At 39.8% G+C, this 12,798-nt stretch overlaps 3 protein-coding genes across 3 annotated transcripts; all 3 read right to left on the bottom strand.

Annotated features, from left to right (window-relative positions):
• Positions 1 to 203: 203 nt before the first annotated feature.
• Positions 204 to 2,257, bottom strand: RPL16A (ribosomal protein large subunit 16A). The gene is made up of 5 exons (XM_048084294.1): positions 2,128 to 2,257; positions 1,916 to 2,023; positions 1,790 to 1,832; positions 762 to 957; positions 204 to 620 (listed from the first exon to the last, which is right to left on the bottom strand). Exons 1-5 carry the CDS (start codon positions 2,128 to 2,130, stop codon positions 422 to 424), a joined length of 549 nt encoding a protein of 182 aa, XP_047940251.1. The 5' UTR covers positions 2,131 to 2,257; the 3' UTR covers positions 204 to 421.
• Positions 2,258 to 3,419: 1,162 nt separating this feature from the next.
• LOC125187667 (Protein kinase superfamily protein) lies at positions 3,420 to 6,087 on the bottom strand. The gene is made up of 6 exons (XM_048084293.2): positions 5,811 to 6,087; positions 5,096 to 5,337; positions 4,868 to 5,003; positions 4,340 to 4,598; positions 4,132 to 4,264; positions 3,420 to 3,836 (listed from the first exon to the last, which is right to left on the bottom strand). The coding sequence occupies exons 1-6, from the start codon at positions 5,968 to 5,970 to the stop codon at positions 3,588 to 3,590; spliced, it is 1,179 nt and encodes a 392-aa protein (XP_047940250.1). The 5' UTR covers positions 5,971 to 6,087; the 3' UTR covers positions 3,420 to 3,587.
• An 882-nt stretch (positions 6,088 to 6,969) lies between these two features.
• LOC125187663 (vesicle docking protein) lies at positions 6,970 to 11,857 on the bottom strand. Its single transcript, XM_048084289.2, has 8 exons — positions 11,683 to 11,857; positions 11,487 to 11,555; positions 11,149 to 11,292; positions 10,789 to 10,938; positions 9,473 to 9,979; positions 7,608 to 9,140; positions 7,462 to 7,530; positions 6,970 to 7,353 (listed from the first exon to the last, which is right to left on the bottom strand). The coding sequence occupies exons 2-8, from the start codon at positions 11,532 to 11,534 to the stop codon at positions 7,225 to 7,227; spliced, it is 2,580 nt and encodes an 859-aa protein (XP_047940246.1). The 5' UTR covers positions 11,535 to 11,555; positions 11,683 to 11,857; the 3' UTR covers positions 6,970 to 7,224.
• Between the last annotated feature and the right edge of the window lie 941 nt (positions 11,858 to 12,798).

A 12,798-nucleotide genomic window follows, 5' to 3' on the forward strand; every position in this document is an offset into this window, starting at 1 on the left:
GAAGAATTTGATCATTATTCAAGAGCATGGCCTTTGTTGTACCATTATGCACGAGTTGCATATATTTTACTTTTTATTTAAATAATTTTGTCACAAAAATGTGGCAAGGAATCAATTGTCTCTGAAATCTTGAAGATGATTCAACAATTTGATACATATAAGCAAGGCATATTGATATCATCAAAACAGTAGCAACTATGATCGACATCCAAAAACAATGAGAAGATAATTTAGGGTAAAATCCCAAGTACCAATCAATGTGATCTTGCTGGCAGAAGTGCAATGTAACATGAAGATCCTTATCAGAAAAGAAGATAATTTTTAAGTCAAAACTCAAAAGTAGTGAAATGTGGTTGGAAGAAAGGCAAATATGACAAGTTCTATGCCTAATGCTGAGGGTATATTGAAAACGAGATCCAAATTAAGCACCAATGTTGGAGGCCTTGTTGAGGATAACACCTTCGTATTTTACTTGGAACCACTTCATTGAATCCTCCTTTGTAACTCTGTGTTGGATGCCAACACGAGACTTGCACCTACGGCGGCGACCAACCCTGTAACCAGGGCGCTCGAGGACAACGTAGAAGTCCATACCATAAATACCGGTTGAAGGGTCATATCTGCAGAGATGGAACGGTTAGAATGATACAAGCTTTGATCAAAAGTAACAGAGTCAAATCTAGACATTGATTAATCATTGTGAATCATTATGAAGAATAATTTATCAACCATAGAATTTAACTTGTATTTAAGCAACTTACTTGATTCCAAGATCAATATGCTCCTGAATACCAAAGCCAAAGCAACCAGTTTCGCTAAAGTTTCTTCTCAACAGTTCATACTCCTTGACCTTCAGACCACTTTCAAGGAGCTGCATTGCCTTATCACCCCTCACTGTCACGTAGCATGCAATTTTTTCATTACGCCTGATTCCAAAGGAACGCACGGTGTACCTTGCTGTAAAACAAAAGGTCAACAACGAATAAGAAATACATCTTTCATGGTACCATATCTTACAACAGTTTCTTTGAGAGATCAAGCTTGAATGCAAGTTATACTGGATGGACCTCAAAACCAGATATGTAAAGAGAAATCGACAACACAATACAATATGCACTGTTCTTTCCAATTTAGTCCAGCAGACTTCACCAAATGATTTTCTGAGTAGAAGTGAGAATCAAAAAATAAACTGCCAAGAGCACCTACTACAATAATTTCAAAACAATTGATTCAGCAATCATAACAAGACAAGGTCAGTTAGCTCCACTAAATATTAGCCATAAATGGAAAAAAAAACACCTGAAAGTGCATATATCACATTTCCCAGTATCAGTTGACACCATTACATAAAATTAAGCTCCTTATTCATCAAAAGGATTGAAAGTTTTCAAACATTCAATTTGATTAAAAAAAATGTAGCCTTTACATTCTTCAGTCAATGAAGTAGAGCTTCAAAACCAGCTGCATCACAAGCTCACACAACAAACAAGGAGGAAAAAATCAAACTTACAGAACACACAGTTCCACCAAAGAATATATCAACACAGCTCGAACATTACAATTTGATAAAAACGAAACCTTTACACCTAGTCAACTAAATAGAGCTTCAATTCAAGCTGAATCACACGCACGTACCACATGAAAAAAATTCCAGGGAAAAAAAAAACAAATTTACAAAACGAATGGCTCAGCCCAAGAATTGTTACGCAATTTAATAAGTATAATTCTTTTTCCATTCCTAAAAATCTTAAAAACAAAAAAAAAACGAGAGCAAGTGTTAAAACATTACCCTTGGAGAAAACAGGGGTTTGGCCGCTAAGCTGTTCCAAGACCTAATCAACAAAACGGAGACAACTAATTAGAACGATAACGCAATAGTGCAGGTGCACCAAAAACACAGTGGGGGCCGCCGTACCTTAGCGGCTCTGGTGAGACGATCTCCGCTCTCACCGACGGAGATGTTGAGCACGAGTTTCTGGACTTTAATTTCCCTCATTGGGTTCGACAGCTTCTTCTCCGATGCCTGTTAATAACACATTTTCACAATCAATTAGAACAAAGTCGATGCATATATAAACAATAGATACATTATAGATACAAATCGACGGCGATTGGCGGAGCGCTGACCATGGCGGTGAGGTAGGGAGGCTGCTGAGAGGGTTTTAGGGATTATGAAAATGGTGAGTAAAAAAACCCTAATTTAAATATGATGGTTAGTTGGGGGTGTTTCGTAAATGCTGCTAGTATAAAGGGCCTCTTTGCAAATATCATGCCTAGATCTTTATTTTTCTTTCAAATTTATTTTTAACTTAGATTTTAATTATTTAATTTTTAGATTTCCCATTTTGCAATTTTTTGTTGATTGGACTTTTGTATTGCCATCATTTTATTGCTCATTTTAAAATCAATGGGATGACCTATTTACTACTCCCTCCGTCCCGGTTAAGATAACACATTGCTTAGCCAGCACGAGATTTTATGAGTTATTGGTTAAAGTGTTTAATTGGAGAGAGAAGGTTGGTGTAAGTATTAAAGTAGATAGATAAATAAAGATGAATATTTTAATAGGAGTGAGAAAAAGTGGTTGAGTGTATTAATTGGAGAGAAAAAGTTACCAAAAAGGAAATGTGTCATCTTAGTTAGGACAAACTAAAAAGGAAAACGGGTCATCTTAAGTGGGACGGAGGGAGTATTTAATCAACTATTCCTCGTTAGATGTCTTATTTGATAGTACCAATTTAGATATTTTGGTTGAATGTATTGTGAGTGGCGAGTGGAATGATAGTAAAGTTGACTCGAGCATGTTTTGAAAAGTTGTAATTGGTTTCGGCATGTTCATCTGTCCCACTACAAGTGAGGCGTTTCTTTTCGGTCGTTGTTTTATGAAGATGATAATAATTACTAATAAAGTGGAAGAAAGTAAATTAAGAGAGAATAATATAGGAAAGAATAATATATATATATATATATTATTCTCTTACTTACTTTACTTTCTCCCCGTTCTAACTATTTACTCCCTCCGTCTCCCATTAAGAGTCACACTTTTCCATTTCGGTCCGTTCCTAATTAAGAGTCACACTTCATTTTTACCATAAATAGTAAGTAGATCCCACATTTTACTAACTCAATTCACTCACATTTTATTATAAAGCCAATATAAAAAATTGGTCTCACATTTCACTAACTTTTTCAACCAACTTTTCTTTACATTTCTTAAAACCCGTATCCGGTCAAAGAGTGACTCCTAATAAGAGACGGAGGGAGTATTATTTTTACAAAACAACGTCCGAATTGAAACGTCTCACTTATGGGACGAAGTGAGTAATTTGGTTGAATATGTTATATAGGTTGAACTAAATTAGATGTCTCATTTGATTTTGCCACGAATTTAATTAATTTAGTGGAATGGAACGAGAACACATCCGACTATAGGCTTATAGCATATCTTGTAAAGCAAAGCTAATTATTAGACAACATAAAAAGGTTTGATCACAAAAAATTCAAAAGTTAGGTAACATTACAAAACATCAAAGTGGAATGAAATCTAAGAACCATTTATTCCCAACTTCTTCCATCCAAACCACGCCTCACGCCGTAGGAGATGGCGTAGCAAGAGGGGTTGCCGAGTTACCTGCTCCGGACGGTCGATGATGCTTCACTAAGGGAACCAACGACTGCACGACATCCGCCATCAGCGGCCTGTAATCAGCCTCCGGCTGCACACACATCGCAGCAATGGCCGCCACTTGAATCACCTCCTTCCTCGAATGCTGACCCTCCAATGCCGGATCCATGATCTCCCCGACCTTATCTCTATCCGTAAGGTGGGGCAACGCCTATGCACGTAGAGAGACAGCACACTCAAATGGTGACACAAGAATAGCCTTAGCTAGTTTTCGACTTTTGAGACAAACTGTCAAAGTGGTCGGGTCAGGCAATTCGGGCGGGGTGTAAATTTATCGAGCCGTTCTCAAAAATACATATATGGGCCGGGCCAGCCCAAACACTGGGCCAAATTGCGCCCTTGGCCCGGCCCAAGTACTTGTCAAGGCAAAATTTTACATAGCTCAAGTTTTAAGGTTGATGAAACAGAATGACTGGTTTAAGCAAGAGAGTGAGTAGGAAACCAACCCAAGATACGAGAACGCCTTCCCCGGGAGGCCTCTTCATATCCACGGGAACTCTGCCGGTCAGCAGCTCCAAGAGGACAACCCCGTAGCTATAGACATCCGACTTTGTGGTCAGGTGCCCGGTTAAAGCATATCTGCAAGACCGTTGCACGGGAATTAGAAAAGTATCTACATTTAAAACAATCAAGGATAGTGTTGGATGTGCGTACTCAGGTGCAACGTATCCCTGTGTGCCCAAGACGCGCGTGGAAACATGTGCGCCAGCTTTCTCAGGACCGTGCTTTGCCAGTCCGAAATCAGAGACTTTGGCGTGGAAGTTTTTGTCGAGGAGGATGTTGCTGCTTTTGAAGTCTCGATGGATCACCGGGGGGCTGACATGCTCGTGGAGGTACTCCAAACCTTTGGCGGCCTCTAAAGCTATCCGCAGTCGAGTTTCCCAGTTTAGATTCGAAGGCATTGCTTTATTACCTGAGTTTTGCACCAGACAAAGCAGATGCAGTCACAAATTTCTAAAACAGACTCATTTCAATAGATGATTTCGTGCATAAAACAAGAGCATCTTCACCAATAAAATCCAATCAAATTGACAAACCTAAGGCCTGTTTTAACCGCTTCTTGCATTGATCTTAGTGAACAATCGAGCAATAGCTTATGACTAACACCATGACACGAGGCAAACATTCGAATGAATGAACAACAACCAACTTTGCCTATTGCTCGAATCATAATCTACTTACCACTGATGGGATACAAATGTTCCTGCAGTCCTCCATTCGCCATAAACTCATAAACGAGCAGTTTACTATTGCTCTTCGAACAGAAGCCAATCAACGAGAGCAGATACGGAGAAGATAGCCGCCCCAACAGTTCCACCTATCATATCATTTCATTAAAAGGGAATGAAAACAAATCGACAGACACTCACAATATATCATCAAAAAAGATATCATCAAAAAAGATCCAACCTCTGCAGTGAATTCATCTTCACCCTGCTGTCCAGCTTGATCCATCAGCTTAACTGCAACCTTCCTCCCATTTTGAAGAACTCCTCGATACACAAGCCCGAACGCACCCCGGCCAATCACATTCGACTTCCCAAATCCACCGGTGGCCGAATGCAGCTGCTTGAAAGTAAACACCTGAAGCCCTCTCTCTGTAGCAACTTGGATGTTGGCAAAGTCGCTAGCTTTCTCCTCATGGTAGCTCTCTTCCAATTTCAATAGTATCACATAATCAGAAACAAACAAACACATACACACATTTAAGAAAATCAAGATAATAGTACTAATCAAAGCAACTTTAGTGTACACCTTACACCAAATAAGCTCAATTTTGGGACCTGGCTGTTTCTCTATTTTGGACTAATTGGGCAAAATTCAAAAAATTTAATTTCCCATCTACCTAAGTCCAAGCCCCACATTTTTTTTCAGCTGTCCAAATAGTAGTAAATTAGCACCGACAGGAGAAGGACCACATTGACAAAACTCAGGCTCCCATTTCTTCAACAAGGGTATTCAAGAAAACTGTCTGAAATAACAAGAAACTGGAGATTTCCATCTCATTCAAAATGCCCACATTGCGAAAACTGCCAAGATTACATTTTTATCATATGCTGAGAAATGATTTTACAGAAGCATACAAAACAAGGCAAAAAGGAAGGTTTTTGAAAAGGGTACTGACTTTGTTGCTGGATCTTGGCACGCTTGGAGAGTTGGTGGCGCAAGTAGCAGTAGTATGTTAAGGTTACAAGAACTGAAGCAACGGAGAGGGATGCAAAGACTAAGACTGCCGCCAATGCGAAGGTCTCCTTCTTCCTGTAGTCTTGGCTCTCACCTCCCATTGCTGTGAGTGAGTGAGAGAGAGAGAGAAAGGGGGGAAATGTGAAGGGTGAAGTGACAAATGGTGAAATGGGACACCCCTCACCAGTGTCTCAGTTGTAGCAAGGACTGTAACTCTCTCTCTCTCTCTCTCTCTCTCATTTATTTCCATTTTTCAGGGTGTGTTTGTCTTCTTGTGTGGCGCGAAGACCAATCGTTGACAGGTTCATCATTATTGTACCGACATCCCTCCATTTCTTTTAATTTCATCCACGTCCCTCGTGTCCAGGTGTTTTTTCCTTTTTTGTTTGCTAATTAAGGTAGGCAAACATGGTTAGTGAACTAATCCCTTCGTCCCACTGGAGGTGCCCCAAGTTTAAGGTTTCAGCGGTTAACCGTAAAATCGTAATTGGCGGTTACGGTTTCGAACCAAAACCGTGAGAATTTATCTAAACTAAAATCGTTGATTTTAGATTTGTGTTTCGGTTCAGGTTCAAAATTTTTTGAACCGAAACCGTCGGTTTCGGGCGATTCCAAACTAGAACTATGAAAAACCACCAGAAAACCGTGAAATCGAGTCAGAATCGCAAAAAATCACCGAAAACCGGCAGTTTGGAACCTAAAAAATCGCCGGAAAACCGTCGGTTCAAAACTGAAACTGAAACCGATGTTTTGGAACCATAACCGCGAAACACCATCGTGGTTCGGTTCCAATTCGGCAATTTCCAAAACCAGGACCGGCAGTTTCCAACCGTAACTGCCGGTTTCGGAACCGTGGGCACCTCTACGTCCCACAATAGGAGTCACATTTGGTGTGATCACGATTTTTTAGAAATATTAAAGAATATTGACTTGTAAAAGTTAGTGAAATATGAGGTCCACTTATTTATATTGGTTTTATAATAGAATGTGAGTAAAGTGAATTAGTATAGAATGTGAGCAGAGCGACTTAGTAAAATGTGGAACCTACTTACCATTTATGGTAAAAGTAAAATGTAACTCTTATATGGGACTGACAAAAATGACAAAATATAACTCTTATTGTGAAGGAAGGGAGTAATAATCGGTCTCTTTTGTGTTGGATCGAAAACAATAAAATCTAGTAAGTATCAAGTTGAAAATCTATTACACAGTCGGTCTGTTTACAATTACACTTGTAGTACTAACATTTTACACTTTTTTACAATAGTTGATGCATCTGTGCTACAAAATGAAATACTCCACTTTTCACTATAAATCTGCATTTGCCACAGCAAAATTGATTGTACAAGTTGCCATTAGATATGAGAATAGTCACCAAAGAGTAATTCACGCATGTCATCCGGGGTAAGAAGAGTCGTTCCGCCCAATAACACCTCAACGTCTGGCCTGCTGCTCCGCGCTATCGCCTCCTGCACTTCCCTCACCTTCCGGTGCAACGACAAAAATAAGCATCGTGTAGAGGAGCTTTATAGCTTTCAATAGAACAAACAAGGTGCGGAGAGAAGAAAGGTATAGAGTTCAAGAAAGCGAACCTCTACTGCGTTTATGCCTCCGATTACAAAAACCAGGATAATGTTATGATCCGAAAGACTAGGTTTAGCCTGCGAGATGCAACAGAAAAAACACGGTAAGATAACTTTAGGAGTGATTGATGCGTTTGAGATATACCGATTAATACCTGTCCGATGCCAAATCTTCCGAATCCACTTTTAAAAAGGCGTCCCACGGTGGATGAATGATACTCCATCCCAGGTATGGGATTGTGGTCTAAGACATTTGTGAGGATTTTATAGAGCAACCCCTTAGTTGAAGAAGGATCGTCGTTGCGTCTGCTTTCCAGAGCAGACATCCCTTCCCTCAGTGCTGAATTTCCTTTCATGCCGGACAATTTGTGAAGAAACTTGAAAAGATTATCCACCCTGTCTCGAAGTTCTAGCTTCAGCTGCATGTCACTGTACGCTTCATCTTTGCTCGTGTCTTTATCAGCGTCGTCATCTCCCCAACTATCCCACTGATCGTCGTCTAGCTCAAAACCATCCGAGTGGCCACTGGGATCTTCATTCTTCTTATTAGATTTTGTTTTGGCTTCAAGATCATCCAACAATCCTTGGAAAAGCTTTAGTCTTGACCCGGTGGGGTTCTCGAGAATGGCATCCACGATGGCTTCTTTCATGAAATGCTCCTCTTGCCATGTAAATGGACCACCAGAGCCTGAGGTTGGGAAATTCTCACCGGCTAATATATACCCAATCACTGTTAGGAGCAGTGCGTCTTCGAGTGAGAATAAGCCCTGTGATTTATTGTGCTTTTGCCCCCGAGATGCCGCTAGAATAGTCTTATTTATGAGGTCGCTGATTTGTGCAGCAAGGCTTTGACTCGTGTCCGCAGCATTCACGTGCAAAATCTTCTCCGCACTATTGAACGCGTCCCAACTTGCAGAGTGCGATTCATCTAAAGCATGCACCGTGGCAGCTGCTAACTGAATAATCCCTTTGTTTTTCACCAACGAGGACTGCCTTTTGGCCAGTGATCGAAGCATAGACTGCAACTCCGACTTAGAAGCTAAACCAGGACGGGTCTTTAAATTAGGCGTTGGACTCTCCTGACGTAGACATTCTTGAAGCCATTTCTTGACCAGCATGGCCCCATCTTTCGTCCTCCTGTCAAGTATCGCTTCTAGATACGGTGCACCACGGAAGTTATCAGTAGAGACAAACGACCCGTGCAGAAGCTTACTCTCATTAAGTTGAAAGCAGCTTTCATCATTCAGATTTTTTCTGAACTTCATGAAGTCAGCACTCGGAGCATCTGATTTGAAAGCATCCCACCCATTCAAAAATGCTTCGATATTTTCCAATAGCTGAAAATTACTTTCTTTGTCTTCTTGAACAATATATTTGTCAAGTGGAATCTGCACAGTAAGACGAGCACGCTCAACTTTGTGGGGGCTAATTTTGAGCTGGCTTTGGGAACCTCTCAACAGGCTTAAGGATGACGCTGGTTGCATACGAGGCAGAGATGCAAACATCCGATCCACAAGTGAGTCTCCATGACAGCACGGAGTAAGAAGATCGAGTGTGCGGTCAATGAGCAGTAGCCCTGCTGATCTTTTACGCCGACCAACATCATAGAGACTAGACATATCGGTCATAAGCTTCCCTACATTTTTTGACAAATCACCCAGCGAAAATATTTCAAGTTTCAGATCCATCTGCAAGTTTTAGATATAACATGATCAACGTGACAAATTTAACATTCAGCATTAACAAAGTTGACAAAGGAACGCTAACATTCAGATAATGCTTACTGGTACAACTTTTCAAGGTCGTAATCGGGGTTCAACTGTACAAACAAAAACAGTAAATCCTAATTGTATAGATTATTTTAAATGTAAAAATAAATAAAGCCTTGAAATACACATACAATCGTCAAATTACTTCTATATAGGAATATAGCAAAGCAAATTCACAGAAAGACAAGAGTGTTCATATTGTAATGAGCTTCATAATAAGATAAACAAGCAAAGGCAAAGAGTAATCGAACCTTTAAAGCCAAATGATAGAGAAATTGAGCAGTAAGATTTGCCCCAGGACTGACATCCTCAGCGTCAGCAAGTTTCCCTGTACTTAATGGAGGTAAACCAGAGCTTATCGAGCTCTCGTGCTCAGAAGATAAGCTAGCTTCAGCAGTAGATCCTTCTGAAGGTAAGACAAAGACTCTGGGTGACAACGGACACAAAATCAGAGGAAAGTGGTGCACCGAGACCACCAATTTTTGTCCAACGTCTTCTGAGCCACTGAAGTAATCTTCCCCTCGATGTTTTGCATTTGAAATGCCATAATCTCTGGAACTGTCATCATCGACGTCAGTTAGTTCCGCCCACCCTTCCTCTTCAGATGCAGAACCTTCCTTAAGCCCACTGTCGTTGACAACAGTGTGAGGTCTTTCATGTTTCTTAACAAGCTCCTCATAATCTTGGTTGAGGAGAATTTCATACTCTCGAAAAGCGTCTGGGCCGAGAGGAGAATCAGGATATGCTGGGTGAGACACCTATGTTATAAGGAAAGGCTGTATGTGAGTAAACAGGTTATTTGAATTATTGGATATGAACATTCACATTCTTGTGTATCAGCAACACTGACGGGGAAAGACAATTGGTGCAACTATCAGAGATTTTCTAGTAACTAGTCACCTGTGTTCATGCCGAGGAAGAAGCTAAAAGAAAACCCTAAAAAGAAATGTATCAGAAATTACACGACAGCATTTGTGCTCATTGCAGAATGGTAAAGAGAAAATACTGACGACAAGATCCTAGCATCTCTCACACTACTCTAATGTGAACAATGTATTTGCACAAGAAAAGAGTCATCAATAAAGAGAGCGTGTAATAGCATAGAGATGGAGTGAAGTCAACATCAACATTCGCCTCATTTTGCTAAATCAGCAGAGCATCAGAAGTTGAGAAACCTTCCCAAGAATGAGGGGTCAGTAAGATGATGTGACTCTGGACAAACTACATAGAGTCAGAAAGAACAACAAAAACGCGATACTTAGAAACATGGCAATTAAAACACTGATTGATGTCCATATTTATAATACAATATACAATCGTAGGACAAACATTCAACAGATAAAATCCTAAGCGACAATTTCTCTCAGCAGCGGAATAAATACATAGAACGGTCATTGAGGTTCTGCAAGGTGCCTGTAAAAGTTTTTGTTATGACTACTTAATAGTTGCTCCCATAAACCCATTTGAATGTTTTTAATTTCACAACATAAATACTGAACCAATCAAATTAAGCCAAATTATATAAAACCAGAAAAGCAAGTAGTCCAAAACATTTTGAAACGAATACCTCTGAGATGGACGTATATACTGCACAGCCATGAACGTTTTCAAGTGCGCTCAAGCAACGTAAAATATAGCGATGTGCATCACTCAGAAGACATGACGTGATGACCAAAATTTTACTGGCAGGATCAGAACCGGTATTCGAATCAACAGCCTATAAATAAGTTCAATGAGAGTGGTACGAAAAATAAAGGGTAATCAGAGAAAAATCCACCAAAACTTCGAAAGAGACAGCAAGAAGTACTCGGGCAAGTGATCCTACAATAATTAAAATCCACGGACATTCGACCCGTACAAGCAATCCCATGATATGACGACAATTAAAGGGGATGCACAATAACAAAAACAGGTCGTGAGAGTGCACCTTATCAACAACGGACATGTTCTCCAAGCTACAAACGGCCCGTGCCCCTAGCTCCAAAAGCAAGGGGAACGCGCCGAGGAACTGGAAGCTCTCAGCAGTTCCGGCATCCAAATACACAATTGCATCTTTAATATTCTCCGATGCCTGAAAAATATCACATTTCATAATAGATCATAGACAAGGCACAAAACCAATAATTTCCCCTTAAAACAATTCTATTGATCAATTTAATTACAGAATTCACAACAATGACAATGTAACATATAATTTAAACTGAAATTGTTAGCAAACTCTAGTGTATAGCAAAAGAGCAATGACGAAGAAAAGCTGTAACTCACTTGTCGGATGGAATCATGGCAGCATTTGATCACATCAACCGTGGCCATCGATCAGCTCCTTTTTGTTCGCTAAATCAATTGAAAGATCCGCGAAATTCATAAAATCAATACAATTAATCATCAAAGAGGTGGGCCAGCAATGAAATCAAATTGGGGCATTTGGAGCTAGGGCTTTGTGCGCAAGTGAAGATTTTACCTTTGATTACAGATTCAAAAACCCACAAAATTGGGAGTGGAGATCATCTGATGAGTGTGGAAGAACCGCTTCAATTTCTACCAGCAGCGCGACTGCAGGTTAGGACCAACGGATCCAGCTTATTCTTCGTCATGTGATTTTATATTTTTTTTTTATCAAGAATTCTTTACAAAATGAAAAATGCAATAAGAGGCAAATTTTGTGAGAGCCCAGAAAAATAAAATGTGATCATCAACATAATTTGTTAATTTTAACATAATTATCCACAAAGTAAATACGGCCAATTTTATCTTATTATTGCATTGACCGAAATTATTAAGCAAAAATATCTAATTTTTTTCCTATGTAAATGTATTAGTATAATTAATTTAAATTGAGTTGGTGAATAACTTTGATTTTCAATATTTATTTTTTATAATGTATGTTAGTACATGATTCATTAAGTGTAGTGATAAAAGGCGAATTTATATATTGTATAAACTCAAAACTCCTCAATACAGCTTCAATAATGTTTTAAAACAATATCAACACAGTGTAAAATTTCAAGATTTTAATGTCAACACAGTGTTAAATATGTGGACTATTATTTGAGCTTGATTTAATTTGTGTCTGGGCCTTTATCCTTGCTGGACTAGGCCCAGAAGCCCAGCTACTTACTCACCACTGCTGGATTGCTGCCACGCGTGTCCCTTCACTTGGATCTTGTTTCTCAGCCGTTGGATCAAGGGTTTGTGTTTTGTGTGTGATAAGTGAGGTGTGTAGGCGCCGCTTCTTTTCATTCTACACTCTACTCTTTCTCTCTCTACTCTCGGTGATACTCTGTCTTCTCTCCTCTTTTCCGATGGATTTCCTAATCAACTCATTGAGATTCTTCATGGTTTTAGTGTGATTAATCGTGTGTGAGTTGTTGAGAAGGTAACTGCTTCGGTTGCTTGGTGTTGTGTGGATTAGGGTTTCTGACTTGAGTTGTGTGCGGTGACCTAATCCGGTGTGAAGGAGCTGTGTGGTGGAGGTATTGACAGTGTGAGGGTAGACTCCAGTCAATTCATCGGTGCTCCCTTGGATTCGGTTCTAGTTGAATAGATCTGGGCTATGTGGAGGCTTCTGAGCCACATT

Source organism: Salvia hispanica, chromosome 5 (assembly GCF_029641045.1).
Source record: "Salvia hispanica isolate PSC_SH4W2 chromosome 5, Shi_PSC_v1, whole genome shotgun sequence".
In the NCBI taxonomy this organism is placed as follows: Eukaryota; Viridiplantae; Streptophyta; class Magnoliopsida; order Lamiales; family Lamiaceae; genus Salvia; species Salvia hispanica.